At 42.1% G+C, this 17852-nt stretch overlaps 1 protein-coding gene across 1 annotated transcript; it reads right to left on the bottom strand.

Annotated features, from left to right (window-relative positions):
* Nucleotides 1-2497: 2497 nt before the first annotated feature.
* LOC308097088 (uncharacterized protein) lies at nt 2498-16759 on the bottom strand. Its single transcript, XM_080444684.1, has 22 exons — nt 16417-16759; nt 15431-15562; nt 15126-15251; nt 14213-14365; nt 13676-13858; nt 13249-13417; nt 12476-12583; nt 11797-11988; nt 11560-11700; nt 11340-11465; nt 10700-11197; nt 10458-10598; nt 10206-10346; nt 9824-9913; nt 9505-9612; nt 8718-8879; nt 8392-8598; nt 7844-7990; nt 7407-7620; nt 4413-4507; nt 3356-3502; nt 2498-3242 (listed from the first exon to the last, which is right to left on the bottom strand). Exons 1-22 carry the CDS (start codon nt 16627-16629, stop codon nt 3169-3171), a joined length of 3567 nt encoding a protein of 1188 aa, XP_080300810.1. The 5' UTR covers nt 16630-16759; the 3' UTR covers nt 2498-3168.
* Nucleotides 16760-17852: the final 1093 nt, after the last annotated feature.

Genomic DNA, 17852 nt, shown 5'->3' with positions numbered 1-17852 from the left:
TAGCATCACAGGAGCAGAGCCACACCACCAATTCCATATCATTGCTAAATATATTTTTTTATCCAGGTTGATGTTGTCTGTTGAAGATCATAAACTCTTGCCTTCTGTCATGAACCAAGCCCTTGTTTCACTAACACTAAGATCACTCGTTCACAAGCATTACCCAATGGAGAAATTGTACGTCTCCTCAGGAACACGTTAATATCTGAAATGTTTTGAGATTGTAGATCGGCTATTTTCAGAATGAAGTATGTCATAAACATACTCTCATATAAGCATTTCAGGTTATCTTTAACATAACAATTACACATGAATTAATTGACACAATCATGTTATGTGCAATGCAACTTTAATGAAGCCTGCATCAAGTGAGGTTTGAACTGGCGACCTTAAAGGAGAATTCCGGACATTTTAAGTGTTATCTTTGATGTGTCGATACTCACTCACCGAGGTATGAAGTGGCGATGCGTTTTTCCAGCGATCCCCCTGTCTGTGAGTCTGGTCGACCCCCACCATTGGAATAGTGGGAGGCGCGTGGCTCAGTGAAAATCGCCTAATTCCACAGCTCCAAACTTCTTTTTTTTCCCACAAATCCGCCTCCTGGTGTCTCCTGATACTTTCACATGCACTGTTTATCACTCACGAGCTGGCGTTCATGGTCAGCGACGTGAATGTTTTCCTCTCGCGTGAAATCTCGCGTCTCGCGAGATTTCCCGAGGAGCGCAGTGAGCCGAGGACGGGAAATCTCGCGAGACGCGGAAAAACACTGGAAATCACTGGAAAAACGCATCGCCACTTCATACCTCGGTGAGTGAGTATCGACACATCAAAGATAACACTTAAAATGTCCGGAATTCTCCTTTAAGGTTGTGAGGCACACGTTTAAGCGAGAAGCCATTGGACCGACAGACCTGAAGAGGTGAAAAAGCAGCTCACACAGATTATATAGTTTCAAGCAAATAGCTGAAAAATCCTGGGTTTAAGTGTTTTTCAAACTGCTCAAAATTGCAGACAATCTAAGGGCGGAGCTTACTGGTCAAAGCGATAGATGTGTTCCTCATGAGTCAAGGCACAAGTGTAAGCAAGTTTCACGACTTTCGGCCAAACGAGGCATGACTTTTGCCTGTTTAAAGTTTGCATTTAAAAAAAATTGCTATAGCGCCCCCCTTTGGCCAATTGGAGTGAGATTGTTTTCAGTGATATTTGGAATGACCCGCTACATTACTGCAAAGTTTCAAAGAAATATGGGTCTTGCATGTATGTGTTAGGGGAGGATGAATAATTTTCATAAAACTGCAATAATTAAAACCTATCTCCTCCTGGGATTTTTGAGCAATCTGCACGAAACATTTTACACATGAATTTAGGACCTTTGCCGACAAAACAAAAGCGGCGGATTTTCCATAAGTGAAAAAATGCAGAAGTTAGGAGCCAATGACTGTTCTTCATATAATTCAAAATGGTGGGCGATCTAAAGCTCAGAGGTCAAAAGTCAGACAACGAAAGTTGTCGGGCATGGAGAGACGCATGTGTGTATTGAAGTTTCATGGCTGTAGGTCAAACAGGGCATGAGTTGTACCTGTTCAAAGTTGGCATTTTCAATTGAGTGCTATAGCGCCACCTTTTGACAAAATATTGTGAGAATTATTTCTTGATTGTTTTTCATGACCATCTACCATATGGCCGAGTTTCGTAAAAAGCGACAGCACGGTTCAGCCAGAACTGCGAAAAGTGGCAGAATCGGAAGAATACTGCGAATCCTAAAACAGGTCCAGAGCTGAGCTCTGGCCCCGTAATTATATTTTTATATTTATTATATTATATTATATTATTCATTTAACAGTAAGCCCCTACAGTTTTGCTGTCTCTCAGAAGAAAGCTGCCTTAACTTGATACGGAGCCGCCAGTATTTCAATGTCACTTTGCATCTACGCACAGTGCAGCAGATTACCACTGCAGATGACATGAATGTGTACGAAGCAGGAAATGACAGCCACAATGGAGTTCACACATCTTTTTGGTTTTCATGCAGCTTGCAGCACACAACTGTGACGTTAACACAGTTTCTCTGAAACCAAACAGTGGCCAATCCTTTCTTTCAGTAAATGAGAGTGAATGTTTGGTCATGTTGTTGTATGTCTGGTCCTTTTTAGATCAATTCCCTGATGTTTAATTTCTACTCCGCTGTGCGAAGAAAATCGCAGATCTACAAGCTCACAACACATGTAACGCTTTGTGAGTTTGCAGATTGGCTATTTTCGGCACACAGCACCGTCCTACGACCAAGTATATAAATCAGGCTTTATAATAGTGAGAGAACTACTATTACATCATCCACACAATGACGGGAGAGTCATGATACAGTAGACGAGGCTTTACAGTAGGTCACCCGGTAATGTGAAGGTTGGCAGGCTAAGCTTTTATCAGTTAAGTTTATCTTATTTTGAAACACATGGTAAAACAGTCAAAGTTGACAAAAAATGACTTCAGACTGAGCACACAAGGGCAGTGTTTTTTTCTTTTTGGTAATTTATTTTCAATACAAAGGTACAACACAACAGGCATGTCAGGCAAGGCCTAAAAACAATGGATGCAATGTCGCCAGTTACAAAATCTTAATAAGTGCTTTGTTTGAAGAGATCATAAGTTTGACAATATTCAGAGGAAAAGCTGCTTGACATTATTATACTGACGATTTGGACAGATATTAAAGACATTAAAAGAGCATGAAGTATTCATATCATAATTGTTTAAACCGTATTTTGTTAGGCAGATGAAATACGGTCCAGAATTTTATTTTGTTTCAACATTAATTTAATTTCATGTTAGTTCATGACTGCCTGACATGTCTGTGTGTGACATGGGAATGTGTGACATGGGAATGTCACACATTCCCATGTGTGACATTTTGCAAAGCAAAGACAAATACATTCAAACAGTTACTTGTTTGTTATCAGTGCTGCACACAATAAATTTTTGAGAAATATGTCATACTGTATGTAAACATCCTCAAACACTTAATGTGAAATTACAAGTAAAAACTACAATTAATAATTTGATATTCAATATTCAAGTACTTAATTAAAAACTGATTAAAACCAAGTACAAAGACAATGTAGTGTGTTGTAGTGAAAAGGACGCATCTCATTGCGCAAACACACAGGTAAACTAATTTGGAAGGAACCTCCTCTTAAGCTCGTCCACCAATCTCCCTCCAGCTTTCTTGTGACTGTCCTGCCAATCTACAAGAGACCATAGAGATAATAAATGTTACAATCGATTTGTGAGTAAGCGGGTCAGTCAGTAATAGCGAGTGATAGTGAGTGAAATCGACAGACGTTGGTAATAATACTACCTGAGTATAATAAGCAGAGAGGGGCTGAGAAGGTGATTCTGGTTCCAAATGTTCCATCTGTATCTTCAAATACAGGCTTATCTAGATGTTTCTTTGCAAACCACTCTTCAAGGGCACTCCTCATGGTCTGATCTTTACTTGTGGATGCTAAATGAATGGGTGAATGGACAGATTAGTCACTGGATCAGTGATGAAGCCCTGTGGCTAAAGACAAATCAATTTACAATTTAGACAATTGGTAGATCAGACAGAGTTACTAAGGCCCCGTTTAGACTGGCAGCCAAATCCAACCTAAATCTATCAGATCTATGCCATATCCAGATTGGAATTCGATTTTTACAAATCCGACTTGAGCCACACTCAGAGGTGGTTTAAAATCCGATTCAAATCTGATTTCTAAAGATGCGTCTCAGTCTGAACATAGTAACCTGCTCTAACCACCCAAGTCGCATATCAAACTGTCCAAAACATCACTGCAGCAGCAGCGTGACCCAAGGGCCAACGACGTCATTACAGAGCGGGGGTGATGTTGTTTAAATTAGTCTGAACACACAGAACTGTGACAGATCCGATCTGGTCACTTGCAAATGCAGTGTGAACAGTCGGGCTAAAAGATCGGATTTGACTGGATAGGACTGCAGTCTAAATGGGGCAAAAGTGAAAGATTAAGAGAGTAAAGAACATGAACTCCAGTCGGTCAACAACAGGGTAGGTAGTCAAGTAAATAGCATGCCAAGGAAACATTTAATTTCTACAAAGTAACTAGGACAGCACTCACAGCAGGTAGATATTAAAGATAGCCTCTGTGTATAAGACAAACTTAGCAACTGTGTACAAGCAAACAGCACATCTATGTATAGTGATACAAAGAAATAAGGAGTATGAGGATAGGAGTTTAGGGGACTCTGAGTTTTCAGACTGCAGCAGAAGATGGGGAGTAAATGCAATACACACATTATGCTAGCCATCACATGGGAACAATCTAATAAAGCTAATTCAAGACAACTTTCAAATCACAAGGAATAGGGTTAACTGTGGACATGAGGATGGAGCTCACCTGAGTCTGGACCCTGCAACAGTCTCAGCAGGCGCTGACTAAGCTTGTGTCTTGTCTCCTTCTTACTCCCCTCTCCCTCGGTCTCCATGCAATACCTGCCCACAGTACACCAGAGTTGGGTTGGGATGTTTGCATTTCATAATCGATAGTAGTGCAAACCCCAAGGTGTGCTGATGGTGTTCCCTCCAGTTTGTTCACTGACACTGGCTGCGGGTACATGGACAGTTTCATTCGGAATGAATACACTTCTATTCGGAATGAATGAATGGATGAATTCATTCAGAATAGATTTGCTCATGTAAATGAATTTTCATTCGGGTTAGGAGGGGTGGTATAGACCGTTTGAATCGGTATATACCAACCGGAATTGGCCACATGACAAAGATTAAAAAAAAATCCCTGTCCACACGTAAACGCAGAAACGCATTGATCAGCTGCAAGCATTTATTTTATATATGAGGGGCCAAATACATATACATTTTTAATCACATGTTAAGGCCCAATACTGCAATAGCTGCATTATTTTAATAGCATACGTGAACAAAAATAAATGAAAACAACATTATTAGGGCGCAGCTGCAGCGAAAACATTTGAGTTTTACTTCATCAATTCATTACATGGGCAGCTGGAACGGTCGTCCCAAAACACCCCGCCCCACGCACCTTTTGAGCGGGCCATACGATGCCAGGGGAAGCTCTGCTCTGGGTAGTGGCCCCTGGTCCATGCCCGGGCGACGGGCGTAGGCGGGAACCACTTTGCGCATGTCCAAAGTTATATTCCGAATGAATGCTTTGGGTCATGTAAACGAGGAATACTTTTATTCAGGTCCCATGTAAACAGGTGAGTGGATCAGATTCCTCTATTCGGAATGAGTTCATTCGGAATGAATTCATTCTGAATGAATACATGATGGTCCATGTACCCGCAGCCACTGACTGGCTGCGGGTACATGGACAGTTTCATTCGGAATGAATACACTTCTATTCGGAATGAATGAATGGATGAATTCATTCAGAATAGAAATGCTCATGTAAACACCTCAATTGGAATAGAATATTCCATTCCAGTCTGAGGGGTGGTATAGACCGTTTGAATCGGGATATACCAATCGGAATTGACCATGTAAACACCTTATTCCGAACGCTCCTCTCTGTTTGGAATACATGCATTACTTTGCGCATGTCCGTGCTTAGTATTGCTGTCAGAATTGTCCAAAAATTACCTATCAAATCTCTAATTCGGCCACGGTCGCTCCTGCGGGATAAAATGAATGATTCTATTCTATAGCGTCATTTAATAAGCCTGTAATGGTTAAGCCCAGACTTGTCCAGGAGAACGGACGCTCCGAGGATTGCTGGCCTAGGCTACACTTATATGGATCTTTTTCTAAACGGGTATTTTAGGCCTCCGTTTTTAAAAAGAATCCCTGGCCGAATGACAAAGATTTTTTTTTTAAATCCCTGTCCACACGTAAACGCATTGATCAGCTGCAAGTTTCAATTTTAAATCAGATTTTACATTTATTTTATATATGAGGGGCCAAATACATATACATTTTTAATCACATGTTAAGGCCCAATACTGCAATAGCTGCATTGTTTTGATAGCATACGTGAACAAAAATAAATGAAAACAACATTATTAGGGCGCAGCTGCAGCGAAAACAGATGAGTTTTACTTAATCAATTCATTACATGGGCAGTCGGAACGGTCGTCCCAAAACACCACGCCCCACGCACCTTTTGAGCGGGCCATCCACGGCCGCTCCATGGTCGCTGGATTTTGACCCGGGGCGATTGTGTTTTAGGGCGACAGACCCCTCATTCAACCCGTGTGCGCACCGCGCGCTACTCGGCGCAGTAAGAGGGTTTTCAAAGCTTTTTCATAATAATACAAGAAAAAACGTGACACTCGGTATAATGAGTAGCTTATACTTTCTACTTAAGTATATTTTGATGCCAATACTTTTGTACTTTTGCCATAAATGAGCGTGCCTTGTTTCATAGACTCTCTCTCTCCATTTATTATTATAATGACCATGTGCAAATGCGCGATGACGTCATCATACCTACATGAGAAATGTGAGAAATAGTATAGGCTAGCCTACGTGTCTGGTACCAATACAAAAAAAGAAACTGGTCTGAACTTGTAGATCTGCTACTTTTGCATTAAAACGGCGATAACAAAGGAACACAGGCTTGTACCGCATACAACGCTGCCTGGCCAGGAGTCGGTGCGTTGCTTACCGGCCTGTCTACGACCGACAGACCTCCGCCGCGGAGGCACAAGGGGGCTATTGCCTCCTCCCATGCCCACCAGGGGAAGCTCTGCTCCGGGTAGTGGCCCCTGGTCCATGCCCGGGCGTAGGAGGGAACCACTTTGCGCATGTCAAAAGTTATATTCCGAATGAATGCTTTGGTCATGTAAACGAGGAATACTTTTATTCAGGTCCCATGTAAACAGGTGAGTGGAACAGATTCCTCTATTCGGAATGAGTTCATTCTGAATGAATTCATTCTGAATGAATACATGATGGTCCATGTACCCGCAGCCAATGAGTGACTAACTTTGTGGGCTCATAGAAGTTTAGTTTGAGATATTATATCAAAATCAGTTTTATTTAAATGCAGATCTGAATCAGAAAATGAAGCCATAATATCCCAGTAAAACCACCATGGGTTCCGTCATAGTATTATATTAGTTGTTGCATTATTAGTATTATATTAGATGCCCCATTGTTGTCTTCACATGACATCATCCTTACAGCAGTCTTGTCACTGCTGTTTGTCTAAAGGGGAGACTTTTAATTCACAATTAAAAGTGAGCTGTTCATATTATAGAAATAACATTTGAATTCTGTTTTAGGGTGTTTTTTTCCTTAAACAAATTGACCCTGGTGTCCCTATTTTGGACAAACTGCCTTTAAAAAAAAAAGTTAGTAAACATAAACGTACATGACGAAGTATTCTGTGCTTAAGTGGTTAAACACTAACCCTGTGAATATGAGCATGGCTGAGCTTCTGTACAGCGCAGATGTCAGGAGGACTGGGTCTGTCGTGTTTATACCCGCTGTCTCCAGGAGAGTCTTCAGTCTCTGCTCCGCGTCCTCAGCTCTGGTAGGCAGGGCCAGAGGAAAACCCATGAGAGGAGAGACGCAAGACAACGCCGTTCGGAAAGCAGCCTGGCGAGCTGATGCCTCGCTTGAATCTATGGAACACACAGTCACGAATAAGGGTGCAACAGTTAATCGATTTAAAAAAAAAAGAAGATAATCAATAATTGAATAAATAATGGATAATAATCAATCCCTATTTTAGACAGGTGAAAAGTTTCAAACATAGTCATCAATAGTCATCAATGCATTGTTGTGCAATAGATTTGGGATAAACCTGGTACAGTACATGCACGTACACACTCGTGGCACCATTACCTGTTCCAGTATAAGCGAAGTCACAGGTGATGTTGGTGAGAGAACAGCAGAACTTCTGTGCTTCTGGTTGCTCATAAACGTCCTTAGGAAGAGGGAAGGAATGCTGGCTGAAGTACTGGTTCACCTTTGCTTTTACTTTACTCTCATCTGCAGAGAGATGGACATGATGAGACAGGACAGGAAGAAACAGCAGTTTGAGTTTATTAGGAACATTTTTCACAACATATCTTCTGTCTCCATTCCTGAGAAATGGCCGACTAATGTCATTTACTGTAGATCTGGATCTGTGATGGTGACCTTGCTCTTTGACCGTTTTCACAGAAAATCTAACCATCTCTTTGGGGCAGCCTATTAATAATCACAACATTTCATTTAATTTTTCCGTTGTCAAGTTTTTTTGTTCACACACACACCCACACACCCACACACCCACACACACACACACACACACACACACACACACACAATTATAATATCCTGCTCTGCATGCACGCGGGAAGAGGAATTAGTGTGACAGGCAAACACATTAGTAAAAGCATAGACAGTACCAGGCTGGCAGATCTGCCCAGCGACGCCCAGGGTCAGGTAGGCGTTATCCGAGGCCTCTTTCTTGGAGGTGAACGGCCTGTGGTCCTGGTAGGTGAAGCACTCCAGAGACACAGACACTCTGCATTCCCATTTCTCCTCCAAGTTCACACTCTCACACACCACAGTTCCCGGCTTCACGCTGACCAGCAGCAGAAACTGTCTGATCTCTGTCAAACATGTACATACACACAGACCATAACGACAAAGATAGAGTGTGGCGTTAGAGGTCACTCTCACATCATCATATTCATTAAGTTGTCCTAATCACGACTGGCAGTAGTCAAACCTTCCATTGGTCCATCGGCCTGCGGTTTTGCAATTTTCTTAGCAGGGGGAGGGGCAGAGTCATCAAATGCTGTATCCATGGTGACAAGAGGGATGACTGATGGAACACCTGCCTGTTGACCAGGACCAATCACAGCACTGCCATCTGGTACCTGAACCGGAGCTAAAAAAAAACAGGAAGTAGAATAGTGGAGTTTTGGGTTAATTAATAATAATAATATTATTGTCTGTATTTGGGTTAAAGAGGGCAAATCTATTGGTGCTTTCCCATTGCATGGTATCGGCTCTAGTCTACCCGACTCTCGGTTTTGGTACGAGGTACTTCGTTTACGGTCTACTGTAGTGTGTCCCCTCAATGTAGCTGGTCGTTACACAGACGTCCAACCCTCTGCGTAGAGCACCAAAGAACATTTAAAACAAGTCTGGATTTCATTATCTTTATTTCAACTGTACAGTAAACCAAAAAGCCAATTCTGATAACATTTTAGGTGAGAATTAGACCATTTAGTTAGCTCAATATTGATTCATTTCACATTTACTGCTGCTAATTTAAAAGTTTGTTAACAGTATTCAAGAGTCCACCGTGACATGATGACGCAAGTGACGGTTATCTCTGACCAATCAGTAGTCTGCAATGTTTCCACAAAAACTGTTTTAGTATCACCTCTGCTCACTTGGAACCTTGACAGAGGTGATACCAAAAAAGTACCACATACCAGGTTAAAAAAAAAGGCAAATAGAGATGGCACCATGCAGTGGAAAAGTGACATTAAGCAGCCATCACTGACCTGTCACTGTGCTGAGGGTTGTTCTCTCTGTGACTGAGTACTCTACCTTGACCTTGCTCCCTTGCCTGGCAAACAGCTCCTGCAGTTTGCCTTTGTAGTTCTTCTCACCTTAGTAAACACAAGAACACGTTATTATATTTTAACCTTGGTTTCTCATATAGAAATGTATTCAACTAATATAGTTTTACTGTGTTTTTCATGTGTGTTTTTGTACTTTTAATTTATTTAGTATCAAGGAAAGCAATTAATTACATTTTTTGTGTGCAATACCTATAAAACGAAGTGCAAATAAATAATTAAAAATGTTTTTTATTCTGACCAGGCAGGTTGGAGTCCTTCCCTCCCAGCAGACACCTCAGGGCCTCTTTAGCTGCCCACTGCTCTGCCTGCTGCTTCTTAGATGACCCCTCTTAGGATAAATACACACATGTTATTAGATTTGAATTACAACAAAATCTAATGTGCTTTTGAGATCTTTCCCATTGACATACCAGTGACAAACAGTTTTGCAATTGTATGGGAAGGAGAGAGAGAGAGAGAGAACGAGAGAGAACGAGAGAGAGAGAGAGAGAGAGAGAGAGAGAGAGAGAGAGAGAGAGAGAGAGAGAGAGAGAGAGAGAGAGAGAGAGAGAGAGAGAGAGAGAAGAAAGAGAGAGAGAGATAGAGATAGAGATAGAGATAGAGATAGAGATAGACCCCACCTGGATTGTAGAAGGTGAGTTCACCATCAATTGTCAGAGTGCATCTGTGTTTCCCATCAGCAGTTGTTTCCAACTTCTCCACAGGAGGGCACCACTTAGACTGAGTAAAGAACCCCAGGACAGAGTCTCTGTCTCCACCAGCTAGATTAGACACAATTAAAGACACAATTAAAGTTAAATACATTTCTACTTGCTAATACATGTAAATGTACTTTTTTAGAGATACTGGTGACAGTATGAGCAAATATGCACCTAAACCAGTTGTAGGACCCAGACACAAGGCATTCAATAGACTACTGTAAGCAGCCTGTACTGCCCCCTCCTGGCTTAAGGCCTCAGCAGGTTCCAGTTTCATTACAGTCAACTTCACACACCCCAAAAATCGGCCACTATCTGTAAAAGGGAATAAAAAAAAACGTTTTGAGTTAGGAAAAGACGTAATGTTATCTGAATATAAATATTATCTGCAAGGACTGGAAACATTTGAGATTCACCTCCTGAAACACTTCTTTCTTCAGATGAAGCAGCTGCCGTTTGGGTCTCTGTGGCATGTGGTTGCAGGGGCACCTGGCTCGTAGGAGACTGCCCAGGTTGCACGGTGGGAGACTCTGAAATTCTACATGAGCCAACAGCGTCTTCTATTCTCCCATCTCTACCTGGCATATCTTCCACAGATCGCTTTCTCCCCAGTGCTTTGATAGTCTCCTCTGTGCTTCTCTCTGTGGCTTGTCCACTCTCTCTTTCTCTCTGCCTCTCAGCTTCCTGCCTTTGGCTCTCCTGGTTCCCTAGCCCTCCCTCTCGTTCCCCTGAACTAACTGGCCGCTGTGTGACATCATAGTCGACTCCCTCCAGCTTCCGTGCGTCAAGAAGTTCTTTCAGGGCCCCGACGCAGTTCTCAATCGACACCTCCGTCTTCCCCAGGACCCCACTCAGCCCCCGCAGTGCTGCTTTAGCTGCCTGCTGCTGTGCATGCTTCTTCTTGCTGGAGCCCTCTGGAGTCGGACAAAAATAAAAAATATTATAAACAATCTGTAAACGATGCTTGGTAAATTATTTTAGATTACACACCTACCTGTGAAAAAATGTGGAAATAAACAATTTTCATTGCTGTAGCTGATTGAAAGTAATTCTTACCAGAGTCATAGAAGGTGATTGGTCCTTTGAGTCTCAGGGTGAAGCGATCAGATTTGTCAATTTCCTCCGGAGCCGGAACATCACGCCTCTGACAGTACTGTACAACTGCATCCTTATAAGAATAACCTGGATGGACATGAGGCAGAGATGGTTAGGGAGAAGCAGGGATGATTTTCCATTAAAATAATGACTATGAGGTTAACGTTCAGTCTCTAACCACCTGATCCTGAGAGCTCCAGTCCAAACACAGGCATTAATTTCCTGTAAGCGGACTCCACACCCTCCACGATCCCACCACCTCCCTCGTCTGAGAAAACTGTAACGTCAAGGCCCACAGTGACACTGCCAAAGAAGGTGGAGCCTAATAGAGCGAATGAAGTTAAAAGTCAGACCAACTGCTATGAAAGTAGTTTTGATTAAACACAAGACAAACTGCACAGGTCAAGGAAAATGGTACCTGCTGCCGAAACACTTTCTGATTGGTGGGTTTGGCTGACAGAGGTGTCCTCATCCACTTGCTCACTGGCTGTCTCCTTGACTAGGTGCTCGAGGGCTATTTTTGCAACTTCCTGGTCGGAGTGCCGTTTGGCCCCGTGCACACGCATCCCTGTGAATGTCTGATTCTTAATGCTGACCTGACCTCGGAAACCTGACAAACACAAGGTCAAAGGTAATTTGGTATACACTCAAAACTGATGAACAAGTGCTGACGCAAAACAACTGACAGGTGGTAGTATCAGCACCTGCAAGATGGGTTTGTCGCTGTGAATAACTGTTACAACCATTTGCTGTCTATTGCCTCAAAAAAACTTGTTCACTGGAACTTTTAGGCAGGCTGTATTTGCAGCATTTCACAAATCCACCTGATATGATCGATTATGTAATTTTGGCTGATTGTAACCTTGTCTTTTTTATTTCAGCAGCCTACTGATCATTCCCCATGAAATTCTGCCCATCTATTTTTAAGTCATTTTGTTCACAGACAAACACACAGATGGGGCCTATTACAAAACACTGCCACGCATTGCTGCAGGCAGGGCGAAAAGACAAACTACTTTGTGGTTTGCATGTGATTGCTTGAGTGCTTGTGTGTGTGTGTTTATGAAAGAGTGCATATGTGCACATTCAACAATCACCTGTGGATTCGAGGATCTGAGTGAAGAGAGGCTCAGAAAATCCGTGTTTTCTTGCATATTCAAACAGATGGTTTTTATACATCCTGATGTCTGTGTCCCACTCTTGGTCTGCAACACATAAATGACCATAGTGTGACGTAAGAAAGAAATGGCAACCGTGTGAACATGGCCAATGCACCACTGTTTTTAATTTCACTGTTTTAATCACACAGCCAAAGTCAATGTCGGTTAGTCATTTTTTTAAATTTCTTAAAAGAATGATGGATCAGAGTTATGTGATGAGATACTTAATTTCTTCGGGCCGGCTTTAGCGAGTTAGTGGCTAATATATTTTGTCATTAAGGTACTGCGGCACGTGACTTCAAACGTCAGTTGTGCTCTTGTGATTGGCAGAGGATTGGTATTGTAGGCATATAGGTATTGTAGTACAGTACAGTACAGTATAGAATCTTGAAAATGAGTGAATGGTATGATATAAAACACATTTTCTCATAAAAGAAGCCCAAACGTTTACATGTATTGGTTATAACAGTAAAGGTAATCAAAATCTCCAAAAAATGATGAACCTGCTTGAAATGGTATGGCCATAATTAGCCTACTACTGTATGGAGAAAATCACAGTGGAACCTTACTTCCCAAGAAAATGGGCAAGTTATTGTGTGAAATTCGTTGGCCTGCAGGTGGTTGCACCGTGCCAAACCGGAAGTTGGAAAAGGAGCCAGTATGGGTATACAGCATGGTACAATTATTACATGGCCAAAAAAAACTCTTACCAGGGGTGTGTGACTTCTTCTCCAGTTCGTCCACTCTGTCGGTAAGAGAGTCGATCTGCTGTCCATGCTGCTCTTGAACCTCTTTGAGTCTCTCCCACTGGGGCACCAGGCTCTCCTTCAGGTCCTTGTTCTCCTCCAGGAACTGTCTCACACACTGCAGCTCCTCTGGCTACACACACACACACACACACACACACACACACACACACACACACACGCACACACAGTAGTAAGTGTTAGAACCAATAAGATTGATCTGTTCCACTGTTATCGATATCACATGTGTGTGTGTGTGTGTGTGTGTGTTAGTGTGTGTGTGTGTGTGTGTGTGTGTGTGTGTGTGTGTGTGTGTGTGTGTGTGTGTGTGTGTGTGTGTGTGTGTGTGTGTGTGTGTGTGTGTGTGTGTGTGTGTCTCTCTCTCTCTCACCTTCAGCATGTTCTCTCTGTCTTCTTCAAAATCTTGAGCCAGGCATTCCATTTTTTCCTTCATGATATCTAGCTCCATGCTGAGGAACCTCTTGGCACGGTCCTCACTTTCCGTCTGAACACTTTGTTCAGTCCACTCTTTTGTCTCCAAGGCCGAGATCACCGTAAAATCTAGATTCTGGAGCTGAGCTCACATGGAGGTACAAACAATCACAGTGTCACAGTCTGGTTGTAAAATGAGAAACTCTCCAACTAACTTTTATACTAATGACTGACAGTAAAAACAATACTATCAATTAAACATTTTTTGTTTTCCAAAAATAATTCAATTAATTATTTGAGTGGTTAATAATTAATTATAACTACAGTGTTTTTATGTAGTAGCCTACTTTACAAAACCAGTTACAGGTGCTTTCCAGCATTAAAAAATGAATACTTCAGTAAAAAAAAGATCTGAACAACAAGGAGCAAGACAAAGTAAAAAATGAAAAACCGACCGACCGACCGACCGACCGACAGACAGAGACTGCGCACATACCTCATCAATCTCCTTGTCCAGGATATGGAACTCTGGGGCATGTTTCTCCAATGCTTTACCAAGCACTCTTATCCGAACCAAATACTCTTTTAACTTCTCAGCTTTCACCTCAAAGTTGGCAGAATGCATGACCTGGTTCCTCACATATGTAACCTTTGCATAACACAGCACAAGACAGAGGTCACTGGCCTTATTGCATGATTGTAATGATCCATTAATTTTAAGCCTATGAACCTCCAATAATAATATTGATCCATATGTAATGTTAAACTGTGTGTGTTTGCGTGCATGTGTGTTTATAGGACTTCTAGGCCACATATCATATTAGACCCTAAATATCTATCAAACAAGACAAAAATAAATCTATAAACCCTTGCATCTTTGAAGGCCCCTTGCATCTTTGTAATTACACCCCTATACTAACTGCACCCCTGTAAGATGAGATAAGATCCCTGTATAGATCCCCAGAGGGAAGTTTGGGTGTCGTAGCAGTTAGTAACAGTAGTGTTAGAATTAAACACATGGCACATCTATCGCCAGAGAATAATATATAATTATAAATGTATGTACACTGTACAGTCTATCATACAGTACAGTATGCACTGGGTATTAACAGTCTATCAATACACAGTAAATAAATGAATATGTACAGCCAATCAATGAATATAAGAATGATATGTGCAGTGTATCATCAGTATATGGGTGGATGCATTGTCAACAGTCGATCAACACTGAGTATATTAATATAATTTACAATGTGTATACAATTACTATAAATAATGAATATATAGAAATGAATAAATAGTATGTAGTACGTACATTCTATGTCTATCAACAATGAATATATACAAATTAATTAAATGCATGTATGCATGAATGTGATCTGCATGTGCTCATCAGCGCACGTGCGTACCTCTGTAAATAGGGCAGGTTGCGCAAACCGCTTGAAGTGCTGACAGGTACTCATGAGGTTAAGAAAGGCAGATATATCAAAGGTATCAGCTGAATTATGGGTTGAATTACCACGGCCCATGTACACCTGAAAACAAACAAACAAACAAACGGGCGCGCGCACGCACGCACGCACGCACACGCACGCACACACACACACACACACACACACACACACACATTATGATTAATGTAGAAAAATACACAATATTTTAAAATCAATATTTGTGCTTACATCTTTGAAGTCAACAGTAGGCTGGACTGTACCTTAGCCACCTCCCATTTGTTCTTGGGCCAGAGGTAGGGGGAAAAGTTATTCCAATACACCTGACCCCCTTTGTGATTTTTCCAAATCTCATCTCTCCAGGGAACACACACCTCACATACATTAGGACGAACCTGTAATTATATTAGAATTACAGTCATGCTGTAGATTTCTAAGTCATCTGGATGCGATTTCCCCCTTTCCATACTGTCAGTCAGTGCATCATTATATGACAAATATACCCTGTGAAACATATAGCCCTAGTGGCTGATATCCCACACATTACATCAGTAATACATGTAAGCTACACAAAGCCATGGAACACTCGATCAATGCATTTTCGTGGAGTGGTTCATCTCGACAGCATTTGACAGGTGCGTTGCAGTTGGTGTGGGGGTCACGTCACACCCATAGAGTTATATATCAGGTAACAGGGAAGGTGGGCACCAAAACCAACTGGGCACTAGGGACAACTGGGCACCAAAACTATCTGGGCACCTGGACGATTGGGCACTAATTAAGGGGTGGAGAGAACTGGGCACATGGACGAGTGGGCCCACATGTCCCTGGTGCCCAGATGGTTTTGGTACCCAGTTGTCCTGGTGCCCACTCATCCAGCAGGTGCCCAGTCATCCCAAAAATGTGGTGCCCAGATGTCCCCACGTCTTATATATCGGTGACACCTGTCAATTTGTGTGCCCTTAGGCTACTTAAGTTCTTGCCAATTGTAAGTTTAAAGTTTATTGCTGCTGTGAATGCTGCCACAATGTTGTCCGTGCTAATCTCGCAGAAAAGTGGAGATATTTGATTTGGCGAGTTTTGGAGTCTACACAAGAAGCGCTATTAAAATAGCCTATAGCTGAGCTGAGAATCCCTCCACGGAAATCAAGTGTTCAATGGCTGTGTGAAAACTACAGTAGTAGTAGTAATAACTACATGGAATGAGAAATGCATGAGTAAGTTTTTTTAAATGCTCATTTGCATCCACCTTGCTGAACTTGGGTTGAGACTCTTTTAACACGCATTTTTGCCGACACTCCAATTGTCCGTTCCAATTGATTATTTTTTTTATATCTTGGTGATAGGTTTCGGTTTCGTTTTCCAGAAAAGATCCCAGGCGAGTTTTCAAATACGCCAAGCCCAGGGTTGTTTTGATCCAGTTCTTGTAACCTTCATCTTGAAATCTCTGAAAGGTTCCCATGGTGAGGAGGATGGCAGGCTATCCGTCAATAGATGGTGAATAATGAATGTTCCATCAGCGGCCGAAACTAAATGTTAATAGCCTGATTCTAATTCTGCTCAGTCCAGTCCAGCTGCTCCAGCGTAGATAGTGCAGACTGCAGAGCGTCAGACAAAAAGTGGGCGTCACCGCGTCACGTAGCTCGACGTGCATACGCTGCCAGTGATTCTCAACCTGTGGGTCGGGGCCCCCAGGGGGTCTCCACATGATTTGTGGGGGGTCCCCTGACATTGAAGTGACAATTTAAGGACTTTTAAGACCTTTTAATGCCTAAGAAAAAGGGTCATTACTGCATCAAAAGTAATCAACACACTATTCTATAAAAACTGGTCAAACTGGCCAAATTGTCAAATAATAGAAGAAAGAGGCAAAAAAAAAGAGCTTGTAGATCTGCTATTGTCACAATATTTATCTGTGGAACAGGGTCAAACAAAATGTTATGCCTCAATTCTTATATCCCAAGTGCTTGTCAGGGTGGGGGGGGGGGGTCCCCTGATTATTTTGGAGGTCACGGCCTGAAACGGTTGAGAACCACTGGCTATGTGGATTATGGAAATAGCAGATTTCAGTATTAGGTGTACCAAAAAATCCTGAAGGGGGCGTCAACAAGTGTCTTTTTGTAGCTGCGGACATCTTTGAGGGGTAAAAACCAGGTTGACTTAACATTGCCCAATGCCACGCCCAATGCCTCGCCCCCGCAGGCTGATTTGCCCCTTCTGCTGGTGACGACACGTTGGCACGCTTAATATATATTTGGCTGCCATATTTTTTTTAAATACTCGCGATACACTCCGCAATGTGTTCTGTCTGAAACGATCACAGCTTTCCTACAAGCTCCTGTCTGTTAAAGTTTATAGTCTTTGTGACGGTCATGATGCCATGTGGTTTGAGCTGTGGACTGGAGTTGTACAATATCATCCACTTCATCCTGGCGGCCTCTAGGTGACGCTGTTATTCTGTTGTATTTACACCGACCTTACTAGTGTGTGGTGCATCTGTTCTTATAAACTCCACTGAGATGTATGCAGGTTGGTTGAGTAACCAAAGTAACGCCATACAAGATGATCTTTTTTTTCTGACAAACTACAGCCTTGTCATACTCTATTTACTTAAAGTGGGTAGTGAAAATTAAAGCAGTGAGATGCCATGATGAAAAAGTGTACCAGCCAGCAGCCACGCAAAAT

The sequence above is a fragment of the Gymnoscopelus braueri genome (genome assembly GCF_963280865.1).
Source record: "Gymnoscopelus braueri genome assembly, chromosome: 12".
Lineage (NCBI taxonomy): Eukaryota > Metazoa > Chordata > Actinopteri > Myctophiformes > Myctophidae > Gymnoscopelus > Gymnoscopelus braueri.
This window is presented reverse-complemented; position numbering and strand designations above follow the sequence as displayed.